General features: G+C 49.5%; 11 protein-coding genes across 11 annotated transcripts; 4 read left to right on the forward strand and 7 right to left on the reverse strand.

Moving 5' to 3' along the window:
- Positions 1-50: 50 nt before the first annotated feature.
- On the reverse strand, positions 51-696 carry LCP9604111_3595 (MIX23 family protein; the record flags this gene model as incomplete). Its single annotated transcript, XM_039071200.1, has 2 exons — positions 51-556; positions 624-696. The coding sequence occupies 2 exons, from the start codon at positions 694-696 to the stop codon at positions 51-53; spliced, it is 579 nt and encodes a 192-aa protein (XP_038930258.1).
- Positions 697-1,153: 457 nt separating this feature from the next.
- Positions 1,154-2,316, forward strand: LCP9604111_3596 (putative formamidopyrimidine-DNA glycosylase; the record flags this gene model as incomplete). The annotated part of the gene is made up of 2 exons (XM_039071201.1): positions 1,154-1,746; positions 1,797-2,316. The coding sequence occupies 2 exons, from the start codon at positions 1,154-1,156 to the stop codon at positions 2,314-2,316; spliced, it is 1,113 nt and encodes a 370-aa protein (XP_038930259.1).
- Positions 2,317-2,561: 245 nt separating this feature from the next.
- LCP9604111_3597 (uncharacterized protein) lies at positions 2,562-3,710 on the reverse strand (the record flags this gene model as incomplete). The annotated part of the gene is made up of 1 exon (XM_039071202.1): positions 2,562-3,710. The coding sequence occupies one exon, from the start codon at positions 3,708-3,710 to the stop codon at positions 2,562-2,564; it is 1,149 nt and encodes a 382-aa protein (XP_038930260.1).
- Positions 3,711-4,189: 479 nt separating this feature from the next.
- nar1 (iron-sulfur cluster assembly protein NAR1) lies at positions 4,190-6,087 on the forward strand (the record flags this gene model as incomplete). Its single annotated transcript, XM_039071203.1, has 2 exons — positions 4,190-4,297; positions 4,369-6,087. The coding sequence occupies 2 exons, from the start codon at positions 4,190-4,192 to the stop codon at positions 6,085-6,087; spliced, it is 1,827 nt and encodes a 608-aa protein (XP_038930261.1).
- A 521-nt stretch (positions 6,088-6,608) lies between these two features.
- On the forward strand, positions 6,609-6,923 carry LCP9604111_3599 (Rpo12/RPC10 RNA polymerase subunit family protein; the record flags this gene model as incomplete). The annotated part of the gene is made up of 2 exons (XM_039071204.1): positions 6,609-6,820; positions 6,899-6,923. The coding sequence occupies 2 exons, from the start codon at positions 6,609-6,611 to the stop codon at positions 6,921-6,923; spliced, it is 237 nt and encodes a 78-aa protein (XP_038930262.1).
- Positions 6,924-7,352: 429 nt separating this feature from the next.
- Positions 7,353-8,743, reverse strand: LCP9604111_3600 (anthranilate phosphoribosyltransferase; the record flags this gene model as incomplete). The annotated part of the gene is made up of 2 exons (XM_039071207.1): positions 7,353-8,318; positions 8,384-8,743. 2 exons carry the CDS (start codon positions 8,741-8,743, stop codon positions 7,353-7,355), a joined length of 1,326 nt encoding a protein of 441 aa, XP_038930263.1.
- Positions 8,744-9,018: 275 nt separating this feature from the next.
- Positions 9,019-10,068, forward strand: LCP9604111_3601 (mitochondrial 54S ribosomal protein uL10m; the record flags this gene model as incomplete). Its single annotated transcript, XM_039071208.1, has 1 exon — positions 9,019-10,068. One exon carries the CDS (start codon positions 9,019-9,021, stop codon positions 10,066-10,068), a length of 1,050 nt encoding a protein of 349 aa, XP_038930264.1.
- Positions 10,069-10,292: 224 nt separating this feature from the next.
- LCP9604111_3602 (phosphatidylinositol-specific phospholipase C) lies at positions 10,293-11,708 on the reverse strand (the record flags this gene model as incomplete). Its single annotated transcript, XM_039071209.1, has 1 exon — positions 10,293-11,708. The coding sequence occupies one exon, from the start codon at positions 11,706-11,708 to the stop codon at positions 10,293-10,295; it is 1,416 nt and encodes a 471-aa protein (XP_038930265.1).
- Positions 11,709-13,398: 1,690 nt separating this feature from the next.
- Positions 13,399-14,281, reverse strand: LCP9604111_3603 (uncharacterized protein; the record flags this gene model as incomplete). Its single annotated transcript, XM_039071210.1, has 3 exons — positions 13,399-13,898; positions 13,955-14,078; positions 14,147-14,281. The coding sequence occupies 3 exons, from the start codon at positions 14,279-14,281 to the stop codon at positions 13,399-13,401; spliced, it is 759 nt and encodes a 252-aa protein (XP_038930266.1).
- Positions 14,282-15,476: 1,195 nt separating this feature from the next.
- On the reverse strand, positions 15,477-17,129 carry LCP9604111_3604 (carboxylesterase/lipase family protein; the record flags this gene model as incomplete). The annotated part of the gene is made up of 1 exon (XM_039071211.1): positions 15,477-17,129. The coding sequence occupies one exon, from the start codon at positions 17,127-17,129 to the stop codon at positions 15,477-15,479; it is 1,653 nt and encodes a 550-aa protein (XP_038930267.1).
- A 293-nt stretch (positions 17,130-17,422) lies between these two features.
- LCP9604111_3605 (uncharacterized protein) lies at positions 17,423-17,786 on the reverse strand (the record flags this gene model as incomplete). Its single annotated transcript, XM_039071212.1, has 3 exons — positions 17,423-17,465; positions 17,537-17,615; positions 17,684-17,786. 3 exons carry the CDS (start codon positions 17,784-17,786, stop codon positions 17,423-17,425), a joined length of 225 nt encoding a protein of 74 aa, XP_038930268.1.
- Positions 17,787-17,800: the final 14 nt, after the last annotated feature.

A 17,800-nucleotide genomic window follows, 5' to 3' on the forward strand; every position in this document is an offset into this window, starting at 1 on the left:
TGAGTTATATAGTGATCCTAGTATACTGCGGCACGCTCCTGCTGGAAAATTCATTTCTGATGGGAATGGCGCCAGGTATTGAGAGCTTCTTCCCAAGTAGAAGAAGATCCACTGCATTTTTCTGACACCATCCCCCACGTTCGGGCCCGAACGATCTCTTCGACCGTGCGCTCATTGCGAATTAAATTGGCCAATGACTCAGTCCGTGGTTCACGTGGGAAGAAACGAGCGGAGTAGGGATCCAGACGCTCATCAACTTCTCGTTCCCGGTCTCGGGCGGATTCTGTCTGCCGAAGAATCAAGTCGGGATCGTCGGGATCCGGACTCGTAGCCACACCAGCACAGTAAGTGAGAACGTCTGATCTCGTTTGCCATGACGGGAATAACACATTATCTTTGAAGTTCTGACACGCTGCGGAGTTGATCCGAGAGCCAGACTCGGGTTGTCGCACCGCTGTTGATGCTGGGTCAAATCCTCTCTGGGCTGGTGTAATCAACGCGTTCAAGTTCTGTGTAATCGAGTCATCGATCGTAGATCTTGAAAGTCGGAGAAAATCTGAACAGAAAGAGGAAATAGTAAAGTCAATATAAGCCGGTATCAAGATGTCATATTTCGAACGAACCTCTGAGTAGTCTCTCGTCAAAACAGAACCGAGGCGTCAGCGCCGGAGGAGCTGTAGATGAGGGTTGCGACATGCTCCTACCAGTTTGCTCGCCAGCTTCTCGATTCGGCTTGGCCCAAAACCACTCCAGTTTGTAGTAAGGATGTGAGTAGGCGTATTTGATGAAGGTAGGTCGTCCAATGGCGTTATAAGCGTATCTTTGATACTTGTGATGCTGAATATATCTCACTGAGGCCTAGTATAGACTGCAATGAGCAGAATAACGAACTGATACTAGTTGTTGGTAACATTCATGAATAGCCCGAGCAAGGTCTCCGTCAACCACCGTCGTCATGCCGTAATCAAGCCTTAAGCACCAGTCCGTTTTAGGACTAGCCTGTTCAACTATATGCACGTGACAACGCGACCCGCGTTTAGGAGCATCGCGTCTGCTTATGCCAGATCGTCTTTCGGGAAAAAAGCACTTGTATTTGCCTTTGAATTCATTTATTGCATGCTTTTACTACTGAAACTGGAAGCATCATACCAAAATGCCTGAACTAGCAGAGGTCTACCGCATTGTGCATTTCATTCGTGAGCACCTGGTTGGAAAAACACTGTCTAAAGTCCAAGCCCAACATGATGATATTATATTTGGCAAAGTTGGCACTAGTGCCTCCGAATTTCAAACTGCAATGCAAGGGAAAAGGATTGTGGGAGCAGGCCAACAAGGAAAATATTTCTGGCTCACAATGTCTTCACCACCACACGCTGTGATGCACTTTGGGATGTCTGGTTGGTTGAAGATCAAGGATGCCGACACATACTACTATCGAACCGACAAGCCGGCAGATCAGGAGTGGCCTCCTAAATATTGGAAGTTCCTTCTGGAGACAAGCGACGAGCCGAAAACAGAGGCAGCATTTGTGGATGCCCGCAGGCTTAGTCGCATTAGACTGGTGGATTGTCCCGCTGATGAGATCCGCAATCATACGCCGCTCAAAGAAAATGGGCCTGATCCGGTTGCCGATAAAGACACCGTGAATGAAGCATGGTTGACAGAGAAGCTGGGGAAGAAGAAAGTGCCGATCAAGGCCTTTCTGCTCGACCAGGCGAATATCAGTGGAATCGGAAATTGGATGGGGTAGGTCTTCCAGGTAAACAAAAGCCATGAAATAAGCTAATTATATTAAGCGACGAGATTCTCTATCATGCCAAGATACACCCAGAGCAATACAGCAACACTTTGAATGCTGATCAGATCAAGGCGCTGCACTCTGCCATTCATTATGTATGCTCTACATCTATTGGTGTGCTAGCGGATTCAGAGAAGTTTCCCGAGAACTGGCTTTTCAAACACCGCTGGGGAAAGGGGAAGAAGAACCAGCCCGCCGCCCTACCGAATGGGGATAAAATCACGTTCCTTACCGTTGGAGGACGAACAAGTGCTGTCGTTCCAGCTGTCCAGAAGAAGACTGGCCCTGTCGGCAAAGATATTGATGAAGACGCTGCAAAATCCGCACCGGCCAATTCAAAACGGAAGCGTGTGGCTCTAAAGAAAGAAAGCGAGTCCGAAGCGGAAGAAACGACACAGACAAAGAAGCGAGGAGCCCCAAAACAAAAGAACCCCACTATAAAGAGTGAGTGCTCTGAGGAGGAGAAGGTAAAGCCCGCCGTTGCTGGCAGGAGACGATCTACACGTACATCTAAGTGAGGTGTATGAAGTCAAGTACTGGCGATCTATAAGTATATCGTGACACGGAGCATGGCCCTCCCATTGATTAATATTGCCAGGCAGTATTTTAAATTTGGGTTTACTCTCGCTTTATTCCGTACTGTCAATGCCACTTCTTTAACACACAACTTGACTAGAAGATTCTTGTTTAATTTGCGCCTGTCTAAGAAGACCCCAAACTTCTCCCAAGTGGAAGAAGCTAACACAGATAAATGGAATTAAACCTATCCCATGTTCAAACCATCCAATGTCTCTGTGAAAATTGCAAGATTATTCTCAGCGTTTGAGTCTCTGATTGCAAAGTGAATCAACTCAAACCATCCACTGAATTCTCCATCCATGAGAACTTCTTTCCAGCAGTCGGCTACCTCCTGAGGGGGATGACGAAACGCGCCACAACCAAGGGCGCCGAGAACCAAGCGGCGGTGATTGTTGTGTGCTGCCGTGCGTAGAATCAATTGCATCTTCGCTTTCATAAGATATCGCTGTGCCACGTCCTTGTACGTGGATTGGTCGGCGGTCAATTGAGGTCTGCTTCGCGCTGCCATGCTGACAACACTGACAGTTGGGTTCATGTGTAGCTTGTCATCCGCCGACATGAAGCTATATCCGGTATCCGCGCTATCTCTGAAAATGATCACATTGGGTGAATAGACGCACTCATGATCTTGCATTGGGTAGAACCGAGGGTGGAGAGTGTAAACGAGTGTGCTTCGGTAGCAGAGCTGTTCCTCCTGGGCTCGAGCACCGTTGAGCCAGCCCCCACCGGGCATTTCACCATTGGCAAAGCTAAGAACACATACTGGCATTAGATCGATGGTGCTGCCAGCATTGTGTATCTTGAGGGCTTGGTCATATGTGTCTCCCGCCTCGACCCTAACCACAGTGGTTAGGTTTGGATACTCCCTGAGGTTAGGGGCCTTAAGGCCTAGGACTGGAGCGTTAAATATGTTCGCCAGATACGCAAACTTAGTTCCCTCCAATTCTGTTTTGTGCAGAATTCCTATCGCGGCTTTCGTTGTTGTTGTAATGACCTGCCACATTTCATCGCGCGAAACCTTATTCACTCCACTTCCCTTGTTTCCATGAGTACTAGGAGGGCGTTTCCCAGCCAGGGGAGACGTGTCGACCTTATCTTGCTCTTCAAGTACACCAGGCTGACTTGCCACGAAATCTGAAAAGCCGACTATAGTGACGGGCGGCGTGTTAAGGTCGCCAGTGTCAACATCAACACCAACGTCACTCATCGCTCTAGTGAGGCCGCTACTGCTGCAGTTGCTTTTGCTTGTGGGTGATTGATTGGCGTACAGGGTACCTATTGATCGTTTGGACTGTGTCGATCTGGAGGTATCGGACTGGACAGGCGCTCGCATGGCCTAATGATAGAAAAACAGTAGGGAAGTTGATAATTTGATGAAGAAGAGCATTCCAGTAGCTCTTTATGGACTGTATTTACTTATTCATTGACTACATGTAAGCTAGTAGAGTTACCTATATACATAGTATTAACTGAAAGAATAAGAGAACTGAAAGGATAAGAGAACACAAAGAGTCGCAACTCTCACAGAATGTCGAAGTTGAAAGAAACATCAAGCAGGTCACGTGCATAGTTCCAATCTGACCAATCAAGGCAAGTGCAGCCCGCATAAGGCGGTGAGATCATCTCCGATCTCGCCACCATGACAAAGCATGCAACGCCGTTGGCTTAACTATTCGCCCTCTTGAAGAACTATTTTGATCCTCCAAGGTTTCGATCTCTTTATTGATTCTCATTACTCCTTGCAATCAAATTGGCTAAATTTAGTCATTTCTTTCTGTGCATTCACGGCCGCCGAAAGCGTACTCCGCCACAATGAGCGCGATCCTGTCAGCAGACGATCTGAATGATTTCATTTCGCCCGGGGTCGCGTGTATCAAACCAGTTGAAACCCTTCCACCAAAGGATACAAAGAATCAAGAAGTATGTCCACTCATTTATCTCATTGGAACTGCGTGGTATTTGAGTTTCTTTTACTAATTCTCTAATTATAGGACGCCTATGAAGTAACAACGGAAGACAAAGTCCAGCCCGAGGATCTACCCCCCGCACAGATTTCTTTGACAGACTGTCTCGCTTGCTCTGGCTGTGTTACATCTGCCGAAGCAGTGTTGATATCACTCCAGTCTCACGCAGAGGTCCTCAATACACTTGACGCGCATCCGGAGATTCCCTTGAAGCATGAGCATCATGGGGTGATAGTCAATAATACCGAGGATTCTGGAGAGGGCAAGATCTTCGTGGCCAGTGTCAGCCCGCAAGTCAGGGCTAGTATCGCCACAACATATGGGATTTCGGAGAAAGAAGCGGGGTACATGATCAACCAATTACTTAGTGGCCCGCAGGGCTTGCGGAGTGGGGGTACATACGGCAATGGATTTACATGGGTTGTCGACACCAATGCCATGCGAGAGGCTGTGTTAGTGCTCACTGCAGACGAGGTTTCGGACTCCCTCAACTCAGAGGACTCAACAACCGCGGGCCAGTCGGATGACTCTCTCCCCAAACGACCTATTTTATCCTCAGCATGTCCTGGATGGATTTGCTACGCTGAAAAGACTCACCCATTTATCCTTCCACACCTTTCTCGACTCAAGTCCCCGCAGGCTCTATCGGGGACATTCCTCAAAACCGTTTTGAGCAAGTCCCTCGGGGTCCACCCTTCGCGGATTTGGCATTTAGCAGTCATGCCCTGCTTTGACAAGAAACTAGAAGCCAGTCGAGAAGAACTCACAGATGTGTCGTGGCGACAGGGAGATTCCACGAGCTCTGAGACACAGCCGGTTCGCGACGTAGACTGTGTTATCACTGCACGTGAGCTTCTATCCCTAGCTTCGTCTCGAGGGTTCTCACTGTCAAACCTGCCTTTGCAACCTCTGCCTTTGTCTTTCACACCGCCCTTCCCTGAAAAAACTCTCGGTTCTCTCCTTTCCCTCAAGCGCTCTCGGGCGGAACAAACTCTTGCTGCAGGTACCTCTGGAGGCTACCTACATCAGGTTCTCATGACTTTCCAAGCTCGCAATTCAGGCAGCAAACTTGTGATCAACCGCGGACGCAATGTCGATGTCGTCGAGTACGTGCTCATGTCTCAAGAGGGCCAAACAATTTTGAAAGCAGCTCGCTATTACGGTTTCCGAAATATCCAAAACCTTGTTCGGAAACTCAAGCCCGCCCGTGTGTCGAGGCTTCCTGGCGCAAAACCTGCCGCCAGACCTGTCGCTAGACCCGCCGCAGGGCGGCGCCAGCCTATATCTCGTAACGCCGTGTCCACAAGCAGCTCTGGATCAGACTACGCTTATGTGGAGGTCATGGCTTGTCCTGGTGGGTGCACGAATGGCGGTGGCCAGATCCGAGTCGAGGACGCCAGAGAAACCCTTGGTATTTCCCAAGGAGAAGCACTAGACGTATCTATGAAACCATCACCACATGAGCAGCGCGCGTGGCTTGCTCGCGTCGACGAGGCTTATTATTCCATGGAATCTGAGTCTGAGACTGAGCTGGAGACTCAGTCCCAGCTGTTCTCGTTGGCTGACAAGGAGGCTAAAATTCATGAAGGCTTGCGGTCCTGGTCAGAATATATGAATATCCCCATCTCCAAGCTCGTCTATACTACATATCGCAAGGTCGAAAGTGATGTTGGCAAGGATCAAACACCTGCTAATGATACAAGTCGGGTTGTGGAGCTTGCAGGGAAGATCGGTGGTGGTTGGTAACTCTTCTCTGCTCCATTTTGCTGCTGCATGATCCAACTTTGTGGTGGTTCTCTTAGCAGCCTCTTCTTTACTTCTTTTGCATAGCGCGGGGATCTGATTTTTCTTGCATGTTTCTGGGGGATATACCATAATTTTGAAGTTAGGGTCGATGATACATGGCCGGCTGAATTGCTCTCAGCCTATAACACGATAAATGTATAGGAGTAAGGTATAAATACCTTCAAATACGATCAATGCTATTAATTAATGAAGTTATGAGAGCATAGAATTCCAAACCTACTTTCTAAAAGAATCAGAGGACTTTTATACTCCCAAATGGTGGAGATCTGGACGCGATGACTAATCTACGGAATTCATGACTAAGCACCTAAAATCCCGCGCTCTAGAAAGAAAAAGAATCCCGAGTATCTCAGCTTAGAAGCAGCTCGTTTCCACCTCACAACTCTTATCTTTCCACTGGACACGATCAACTCGCGCGCAAAATAATTACTTTACTACTACGCCACTCTCAATCTCAAACGATGTCTCGCGAAACTTACCAGGTCCCCGCGATGGGCACCCAGAACAACTTCGACACCCAAGCCGGAGGTTTTGGCAGTGCCATGGCCATCGACAGCCCCTCAGTTACCTACCTGTGCGGCGAGTGCTCTGCCCGTGTTCCTCTCAAGCGCGGCGACCAGATCCGCTGCAAGGACTGCGGTCACCGTGTGCTGTACAAAGAGCGGACCAAGCGGTAAGATTCTCTTTCCTGGGAATTATCATGCGATATGCGCGAGGCCCAGGCTGACTTCTTTTTTCTTTCTCTCAATAGTATGGTCCAGTTCCAGGCTCGGTAGACGTTTTGTCTATTAAGACAGGAACCAGACGTTCGGAGGTTGCGATGGCCCAGGCGGAATCGACCTGAGATCCTCTGGTTTTGACATCTTTATCTTTTGACGAATTATGCATACAATGGCGCTTTGGTGTTGAATGACACAAACTGGTTTTTTCTATGGTCCCAGTGTACAAAACAGATACTATATTCTGGCCATGTCCTCTAGTGTATGGAGGACAGGCTTAAGCTCTTTTTTCTAAAAAAAAACCAATCATATCTGCTTTCAGAGATTCAATGACATTCACTCATAGACCCGAAATATCTAGGTACATTCAGCTCACCCATCAGAACAGGTGAAACAATTGCATACCCCAAATCCGAAAGCTTCTTAGACCCGAAAAGGCATACTAAATCCAAGCCTACAACTACCTAAGTTTCACAAAATCCTACTTCAGAGCTGGTTAGTTACTTCAATGAATTGCTCCAAATGCTTCAGAGACTGCCCGCTCTCGATTGCCCAGCGTGCGCGACGCACGCCTTCTTTCCAGCGGCCACCGGCAGGGCCACGCTCGGTGATGACCTGACCATCATCGCCAGGTCCCATGTTGCTGGTATCTGCCTCGCAAATTCCCGAGGTGACAAGCAGACCAGCAACATTCATGAGGACAAACTCCAAGATGGGGTCATCCCGTGGAAGCTCATTTCGAAGTATGCTCATCAGCTTTTCCGCGTTTTGCTTGGGCATTTTACCTCCGCCCACATCACTGAGGGGATGAGTAGAGAGGCCAAAGTCCGATGGCTGAAGCTGGAAGGTGTCGATCTTGACGAGTGTACGAGGATTTTCGGTATCATCATCACTCGAGTCATCTGCATCGTCTTCTGATGCTTTGTATGCAGGGTTCGAGTACTCAGAGAGCCTCCAGCAGTTTGTCTTTCCAGCGCAGCTGATTTCGTCCATGTCCTCTGCACCGCAAACAATCATGGCTTTCTTCGCTCCACTTTGTTTGAAGGCCTCGGCAAATACCGGGCCAAGGCTCTGGTATGCCACACCAACTACGCGCGCTTCCAGTGCCCAGTCAACGGGGTTTGCCAAAGGGCCCATCAGGTTGAAAATCGTTCGGAGACCGAGAGCCCTGCGGACAGGGTTGGAATGCATCATGCCCGGGTGGAAATTCGGAGCAAACAAGAACGAGTAGTTGGTTTTCTCGTAGACCTGGGCCAGGTTGTCAGCGGTGATGGCTGCGATCTTGGGTGCCAATGGCTGGATGGCGTTGAGGACATCGGCGGCCCCGGAGGTCGATGTTTGAGCGCGGTTGCCATGTTTAGCTGTCATGAGAAGAGGAGACGCAACTATTGAGGAGGTCGTGGAAATGTTAAAGGTTGAGTGAGAATCTCCTCCAGTTCCAACAATATCACACTATACATCGCGGTCTGTCAATATACCTCAATGACAAAATGGACGGAGTGTGCATATGCGCATACCAATCCACCCTGGTAATTTCCTGCTTTCAGATTACGAGACTTGATAATCTTCGTAAGCGGACCTTTCTCAACTTGGCAAGCAGCCTCGCGCATGCATTGAGAACATTTCGCAATCACATCTGCCTGTCTATCCTTGCCGGTTGAGTGGAGCAATGTGAGGAGGGCAGCGGTTTGAATTTGAGATAGCCGGTCCTCGAAGATTAGTGCAAAGGCAGAAGCAATCTCCTCTGCACTCACAGCTGGGAGATCTTGTGCGCTGACTCGAATACCGGCAGCGGCGGGGTAGGCGAGTCGCTGGAGGAGCGGGGCGATCGAAATGGACTCCGGCCGCTGAGAAGAAGAGGATGTAGATGTCGCCATACTTGAAATCTTTGTAAGCGACTGTATGTTTACAGTGGCCTAGCAATCCCAATGAGGTTCCACAAGCTTAAAAAGATACCTGCAAGATCATAACAAGTGACTCAATGAGAGCCCGATATAGGCGGCAATATACATCACCGCCTCCGAAGCGCTTTACCCTTTTGGGACCCTAAAAATATCATTTCCCGGGGCTTGTCTCGACCTATCTTGACCTGTGTATATCAACTTCTTGAATTTCCTGGGCATTGGTAAATTCACCACCTAAAACAATCACAATGCCGCCTCGGTTAAGAATCTCGTCGCTTCAACAAATCCCTCGATGCCAATATGAACTCCGAATTATCAGGAGCGCATCCAGTGCTGCGGCCCCAGCATTCACGCCAGCTGCTTCAATTGAGCAGATGACACGCTCACCAGCTCCTGTATCAAGGTTCCCTCCTACTCAGCCACCGTCGCACCGCAATCCCGAATACCGCCGGTCGCAGCTCCTACGGTCGTACACCTCCCTTCTCCGCACATCTCCTCTCATTGTGCTGTTCCAACACAACAACCTCAAGTCCATGGAATGGGCCGCCATCCGACGAGAACTAACCCTTGCCCTGCAAAAAGTGGATGAGAAGATTGCCGCCGAAGGCCGGACAGCGCCTGCCCTCGCTCCTTACATTAAGATCCAGACTATCCAGACCAGCATCTTTGAGGCGGCTCTGCGAATTGTCGAGTACTTCCGACCCAGCGAGGCTTCTCTGGGTGCAGGAAACCCCCCAAGTGCAGTTGACCCCGTGACACAAACCTCTGCCGAGATCCCTGCGCTCTCCGGCTCAAAGGACGACCCGGCCTTGACACACGACTTGTCTCGCACTGCCTACGAGGCGGTGAAAAACATGAAGGGCATGCACGAGCTTTCTCCTCTGCTCGTCGGCCCTGTTGCTATCCTTTCCATTCCTAGCGTCTCGCCTGAACACATGAAGGCGGCGCTGTCAATCCTCGCACCCAAGGAATCCGGCTTCAAGGCCCCTACCCGCAAGGCGAACCCGGAATACCACGAGCCCATTGTTCAGAACGGTCTCAGCAAGATTAACTTGCTGGCTGCCCGTGTGGACAACCAGGTGTTTGATATCGATCAGACCAAGTGGGTCGGCAGCATCGAGGGTGGCATGGACGGTCTCCGCTCCCAGCTTGTCATGGCCTTGCAGAGCATGAGCTCTAGCGTTGCAACTACTTTGGAGGGAGCCGGCAAGAGCATCTACTTTACCTTGGAGAGCCGCCGGAGTGTGTTGGAAGAAGAGCAGAAGGGACCGGAGGGCGACAAGAGCGAATCGTCCTAATCTGGTCATGGTCATTCTGATTCATTTTCCTGTATAATAGATGATATTCTGCGTTTCGTCAAGACCCCCGCTTCCTACTTCAGGATCAATGTATACTTGTAAGAAATCAACTTTAGTGCATCATATTCTCTGTTTAACCCATGAATCATTGCATTCCCTGCATGCCGCGCCTAAAAGACAAATTTCCTCCTAACCTCCGGATGTATGTAAACGATGTTTATCATCTAATCCTGTCTCAAACGCAGTTTGGCATTCATGCCCACAACGCAGCGCACAAGATCCCAATCTCCATTCAAACCAACCCAGTCCGTAACAAGAATACCCGTCGAACAGTCGGCATCATGCTCTTTACCTCGGCGACAGATATAATGCACGGTAGCTGGGTTGACCTTAGCAGCAATCTTCTCGGGCCAAGTATTCGTCTTCCAGAAGTTACTGGCACTCAAAAAATTGACGTAAAAGGGGAATGCCTTTGTCGCATGCATATCAGGCTGAACGCCAAACGGATAGCGACAGCAGCTAGCCCGATCAATCTGCTCTGCGACGAACTTAATCTTTTGCTCGATATTCATACTCTCCAGCACCTCGTAGAAATCCTGGATGCAGAGCTGGCCACTGGGGCACTTAGCGTTGGGGGTATTGTCCTCCCACTCAGCAGCATCAATACCCCAACCATGCCCACCGTGCGCGTCCTTCAGCTTCTGCTGCAATCCAAACCGACGCATAAGAATCACCTTACCACGCGCCTCACCCAGCGTCGGGATCTTGGGCCCCACCCACCACCGACTGCCTGCCTTAGCGTAGTGGTCGTGCAGGATGCGCGACACATGCTCGTCAGTCGCGTTACCGGTTCCCTCCCGCTTAACGGAGACGATCAGCGTCTCGGACGGGTTGCGTTCGAGGAACCCGTCGACTTCACGCATCAGGTCGCGGAAGTACTTGTTTCCCGTCAGCGAGACGGGGAACACACTGTGTACGAGAATCAGCTCGTCGCGCGCCGCGTCATCCGGGTACTGCGGCTGCACGCGGATGTCGAAGAATCGCACGCCGTTCTCGAGTTGCTCTTTCGGGCTCACAGCCTGGCAGCGCACCGAGGGCGGCGCGATGTAACATGTGGGTGAGTTGTGCGTGCCTGGGATTGAGAGCGCAGAGACGAGGATGTCGTCGCGGAGCTCGCGCATCCAGGCGTTCAGGTTTGCGGACGAGAATATTGCCAATAAGGATTCTGGGGCCACGGAAACGCCGGTAAAGCGGTGTTTGGGGTTCTCGCTTAGCGCTTTCATTTCTGCGGACTCTTTTGTTGGTACCGGGACTTGGATTTGGTATTTGTGGCCTTCGACTTCGAAGAGTAGACGCATGCGCTCCTTTTCGGAGTTGACAAAGGCGCGTAGCTCGGTCTTCTTCAGTGCGAATTGCTCCAGTTTAATGTCAACATTCTTTTCCTCGAAGGGACGGCTGTCCTGTTCGATTGGGGAGACCTCAAGGCTGCGGGTTTGGTTGGTCAAGACCTGGGTGACGTTTCTGGCCATTGTACTGAAGGCATAGAACGCAACTTTCTCCGGTGCCTGGAAGCGCTCAATGCGCTTCAGGACAAGTGGAGTGGAGGTGTTGTTGCGGATAGTGAGGTACTCGGCAACCATGGTGAAGTGGCAATTGGCAGAGATGAAATTGGTATCAGCGCAAGTCCCTGTGCAAAGGATTCGTCTCGATATGGATCGAAATTGGCTGCCTGAAGAGCTGAGACTGGAGTGGGTTACCCCTCGACTAGGGATCAGCGGATGGTCTCCGATAGGGGAGCCCTTGTTCTTGGCACATAAGGCTGATTCGCGAGGACATCTCGATCGTAAGACAAAGCGGAGATTTCCAAGATCTGTGCGGAGTACGATGTGCGATGTACGATCTAGGCAATTAGTGTCGCGCCTTGATTTCCTCTGCCACTTCTTGGCTTTCTCTTTCCGTTATAGTGCTCAGACCTTGCCGCTTTTTGCTCACTGGGTACAGCTGAGCACGCTCCTGAGTGTTCCATACTCAGCAGGCTCGCTCACTGGGCATCATCTGAGCGCTCTGAATTGCTCAGGTGCTCACTGGAGCAAAGCGCGGGGAGCAGCTAAGTCAGCAGCTCACCTCAATAAAATGCACCACGCTAGCCCCATCCAAATGTAGTTGTTCACCAGAACTCTTGACCATTGTCCCCTTAACGAAAGGCCAGCGTCATCAATTTGGCGGTCGATCCTGGTTGTTTCGCCTCCGAGGTTGAACCTTACCGAACCTCTAGAGTTTAATGGGCGGTTGGAGGTTCCAGGGTAGGGACCCATGCGGAGGTCCAAAGCCAGGAAAGGTGTACGGGGTATAGCAAAATGGCGCGCCACTTGACAAATTGAGGATATTTCTTGATTCTTAAAAGCCTATATGGCTAATAAGATCCTACCATCTTGCTCTATTGGATTTCTAGAGCTTCGGGGGCGTATTGGTGGCATGGTGGGTGGTTGAATTGACTAAATGCTAATTCCTGGATGCGTTTTGGATAGAGGAGGCCACTCGGTAGCTTGTGGAATAACGTTGCCACGATTTTCACTCAAGATCTTTTGCTCACTGAACTAACAACGGTCCAAAATTGACAACTTGGTTGGGCACAATTAGGAAGCAAAATGGATACATAAAAGTCACATAAGCGGTCTGTAAAGAAGATATACAAAGCAATGGTAACATTCTTGGAGAAAATATATAATTGCTTCGCTTCGCTCCGTAATAAAAAAATAGCAAACGAAGAGCAAGCAGATTAGCAAGTAAACAAGCAAATAAGCAAACGATCTGTAGAGTCACATGACGGGCCATCATACAGACAGTTGTGATAACTAGATTTCCCTACTGTGGAACTGTGGGAGTCATAAATCAACGCTTGCCATGACTTGTTTGGACAAAATGACCTATTACTTTTCAGATTGTCCCAGGGGAGCATGCGTTCGGATCAATTCTGATATGAGTTCGTTTCGTTGAGCTGCTTCCTCTTCATAAACATTGTTCTTGAATAGAAGACTTAGGCCCTCCAAGCTTGTTCCCTTTGTCTCGGGTACAAAGAAGAACACCCAGATCAAAGCACACAGAGAAGTGCAGGAGAAGAGTGCGAACGATCCGTAGGGGGCGGCAGCGACCAAAGATGGTACTATAAGCCCGACGACAAAGTTGCTCAACCAGTTAGATGCCGTACTGAGTGCCATTCCCTCAGCGCGGACGATAGATGGAAGGATCTCACTTGGAAGGCCCCAGGCAATGGGACCCCAGGAGGTTTCAAAAAAGAACATGAAAAGGAACATGAATGCTGTTCCAGCTTTAGCGCTTGCCTGGTGCGCTGGCCAGTCCGTATAGGAGATTCCAACGATCACGGAATTGATGATATGACATGACATCCAAAGGGGAAGAATCAGAAGGCAGAGCGGTAGATGCCAGAGAGGCATCTAGGAGGTCGATAGTGGTGGGGTCAGACGATGCGTCAGGAGACGAAATGAAGATCTCGGAGTTCTGAGACGACGGCGAAGTCCTTGAATTCTCCGTAGAGGATTGGGGCATTGGCGAATTTTCCTGAGAGAAACCAATGTCACTACAGATATTTCTGGCCAGTTTTCTCCATCGATTCCGGCAGGTCAGCGGAGGACGACCAGGTAGGCCTGCTGCAATGACAGTCCATTTATGACCCAGTTGTTTCACTTTGGCCGCCAAATATTGATCTTCCTCGGGTGTCCAGACTTTGAGACGATTTTGCACTTGTGGATTAAGGATGTCATTGTATCTTTTCGCACATTGATCATCCTTTCGTCCTTTGATGAGAAGTGCTAGAGGTACACTTAGCCGCCGGACATGTAAGAGTATTGGATAGAAAAAAACTTACCTATATCCTTCCAAGCAGGCCCAATTCGTTGATAGGCATCAAGCAAGAGCCTATCTTCATCCTTTGTCCAGCGTCCTTTGCGAAGAGAAGGATCTAAAGAATGAAACCAACGCTTCCGACAATCCTTGTGAATATGGTGATATCAGCGATGCTCTGGCACGCCAGCCCGATGCATAAAAGAAGAGGACCTACCTTATTCGTTCTCCCGGGTAAATTTCTGGAGATCTCTTGCCATTTGCTGTTTCTGCCCCGTTGGTCCCCAAACTGCCCGATGAGCTTGATCAATTTTTCGTCTTCCGATTTAGACCAGGGACGTCGAGGAGACATCAAAGCTGTGTGTCACACGGGTAATCTATGAGAGTAGCATCAATGATCCTCACAGTACAAGATAGCGCGTTCAAAGTATACCATGGCGAATTCGACAACCTCGGGAGTAGAAGTTCTATGCGGGGGTGAGCAATTCTCCGCGAGATAACTCCTATCTCTAGGGTGGGTCGAATCCACTATCGCTTGCTTCGCCGAAATTCGGTTATCTCTGCTCTCGGTAATTTACTCCCCCTGTTTTTGCTTTGGTTGTTCTAATGATGGAGAATCTTGGAGTGGAGATTGACAAAAGCAGTCCTATTTCGTAATTTTCTTGGGCCGAGTCAAACTAACTACGGCCTAGCGTTATGTACACCACAAACACACACCAAAAGGAGGCATGGATGGATACCTTGTAAACCGTCCTGGTTGGTCCCAGCAGTTCGCCTGCCCCAAGGTGCTGGGATCAAACTAAAGCATATCGCAACCAAGGGTGCTTGAAGTCACGCCTGGTTTATCATTTGAGGAATAGGCTATTGACCCGGTGGCAATATCTCATAACTCGGCCCAAAATCAAGAGCCGTTACTTGCTCAAGGAATCTCTCTTGGAATGAATCTCTCTTGTAAATATTGTTGCAGACGATCTCTCTGCCTTTGTATTGTGGTCAAGAGCTATCACAGAATAGGAGGTCATGGAATCACAAAGTATTTTCCAAAATTCCTTCTCGGACAACCCATCTGGTCACCAAGGGGAGCTGAAAAAGAAGCTTGGCTTCGTGTCTATGTTAGGTCTTGCGTTTATCGTTCTTACGTGAGTATTATTATGGCCCTCAAGGGGCTCTAGCTAATGCGGACAGGACATGAACATCTATGGCATCTTCCATGAATATGGTACTTCAGTTAGTTACCTAGGAAATACCTAGGCTTACTCCGCACAATTATATGTTGTACGCACTTATTTCATTTACCTGGATTGAAGCCATTATGTCTGGGATCGTATACAATGAGAGGAAGGTTCAATATTGCCAATATTCTCCGGGTTATTCTGATTGAGGTCATTGACTTAATAACCTTGGTACGGTGTACGCATACCGTGGATCTAGCTTCATCAATAAACATAGTGTACATAGACTACATATCTACATACGTAAATGTAGGTATTCATTGAACCATTGGGCTAATGTTTGCTAGAGAGCTTGTCACTCTAAAGGGAGACTCTCTAGTAGGGAACCTGCTGGTGGAAGTAGTCCATCATGAACTCCACCTGCTTTGGCTTCGCAATAGGCACATTTTCGAACTGGTTACCGAGTTCCATGACAACCCGGGTACCCTCGGCACTGTTGGGGCTCCAATGCGGCAACGATTTGCTACCATTGTAGGAGCCACCATTGTTGGGGTTGAGAGTCTTCGCAAAATTGGCCCAGTAGGACGACATCTTCTCCTGGATCTCGAAGTCGATCTCGGTGAAAGCGTACGTATCGGAATTGGCGTACAGAGCCCCGAGCGCATACATGATCTCAGATTGGTGGAAGGCACCTTGGTCCTGGCTTGGGGGAGCATGGGTCCAGTAGTAGGTGTAGAAGTTCGCAGTGGCAGACTTGTACCAGGCAGTGGCGTAGGCCCAAGAGCCGATAAGAGAGAGATCACGGGCAGCAGCGTTCCAGGCCCGAGAGGCAATGGTACCGTTGTTGTGGTCTGGGTAGAGCTTGAAGTATTTGCTAGATAGGTTTCCGTACTTGAGTCCGCAGTAGTACTCGTACTCGGCAACAGTATAGTCGGTACTGGGAGAGGCACCAGATTCATCCTTGGTATTACCAGTGATCACGGGGACATCGTTGGCAGGGCCATTGATAAGGGTTTCAATGTACTTGGATGGGAGCACGTAGTCGTCTAGAACGGGCTTGAAGATCAGAGGATAACCGGCGGAGAGTGCGGTGACCCACCAAATGGAGCTGTTGGTAACGCGGTCCGAAGAACCAACCAACAAGCTCTCCATGGAGAGCGTGCGCATCTCCTCAATTGTAGAAACGTTGTGAGCCTTGATGTAGCTAGCGCTATTGGAGATAGCCGTAGACATGTTGACGTATGAGGTGGCGAGGCCAGCCAGCATGGTATCGTAGGGGTATCTGATCCCGGACTGGGAGATACCACCATGGAAGTAGCCTGTGAAGAGAGGGCTATTGACTGCATGATAGACCTGAGAAGAGCCGAAAGATTGACCAGCAAGAGTGACGCGGTCAGGATCACCACCAAATTTGGCAATATTCTTCTGCACCCATTTGAGAACTTCCAATTGATCCAAGATACCATAGTTACCAGAGGTCTTGTGGCCAGTGAGCTTGTAGCCCTCTTCATTGAGCTCAGGGGCAGCAAGATAGCCGAATGCATCGTCACGGCGGTTGAAGGTGATGAGAATGACATTCTTCAAGGCCATGCCTCCACCGTAGTACCACGCATTGTTGCTGGTTTCGTCGGAACCTTGGTTCCAGACCATGACAGGAAGCTTGGCATCAGCGGTCTCCGCGTTGGTCCATATGTTGAGACTGAGACAGTCTTCGCTAATATTGGAAGCCGAGTTACTAGGACAGGCAGGGCCAAAGTCCGTAGCCTTCAAGGTCTTGTTCCATGACTCGCGGGGCTGCGGTGCCTTCCACCGGTTCTGATATCCCGTATCGGCAGCGAAAGGAATACCCAAGAAAGCGGCGACGTTGGACTCGGCGCCATCGAAGTACTTATCTAGGGTGGACTGGTTGAAGTACTGGAACCCTTCGACGGGACCGTAGGAGGTTTGGATGACCTTGTCCCAAAGCTGAGCTTGGGCAACAGCAGCACCCAAGGCCAGTGAGACCAGAGTCTTGGTCAGGAGAGCCATAATGGGATCACCGCAAAACAGAAGATTGAAGCAATTGGAATTTCGAAGCACAAGACTAGGAGTTGAGGGACCGACGATGTTCTTATACCTAGGTAATCATCTTGATCGGCACAATTGACGTACGTACCTATTAACTAATTAAACGTTTCATGCAATAAACGTACCACGTTGACTGCCTCGGTGTCTGGTCTAGTGAATTTCGGACCTTGCAGCGTCGGCCTCGGATTCTGCATTGAGTTAAGGTTGTGACGATCATCTTGATGTCGTCTCCACATTTGACACGCGGACATAAGTCAGGCAAGCTCCGAGATATCCTTGTTTATTGCAGAAGTAGAACTTCCGGTAGTAGAGTATTACGAATGAGCGTGCTTGTGGCTGAGACCCGACCCCAGATCTGGGTGACTCACAGGGCAAGTTGAATCATTGCAATCGTGATAGACACCCAGTTCCCTAGGTACACCCTTGTGTTTTCCCGCCAAGCATGGCCTGGAAACCAAATAGCAGTGTTAGCAATCTTATATTTCTCCAAGCTCAATTTTGGGTAGGGTGGTAACCTCGGTGGAGTCTGAAAGCTGCGGTGGAACTCCCAATGTCCGTACCTGCATGAGATAGACAGCAGTGGATCTCGGAGATAGCATCACCTGCATCATTGCCCATGGATACCTAAACCA

Source organism: Penicillium roqueforti, assembly GCF_015533775.1.
Source record: "Penicillium roqueforti strain LCP96 04111 chromosome Unknown scaffold_06, whole genome shotgun sequence".
In the NCBI taxonomy this organism is placed as follows: Eukaryota; Fungi; Ascomycota; class Eurotiomycetes; order Eurotiales; family Aspergillaceae; genus Penicillium; species Penicillium roqueforti.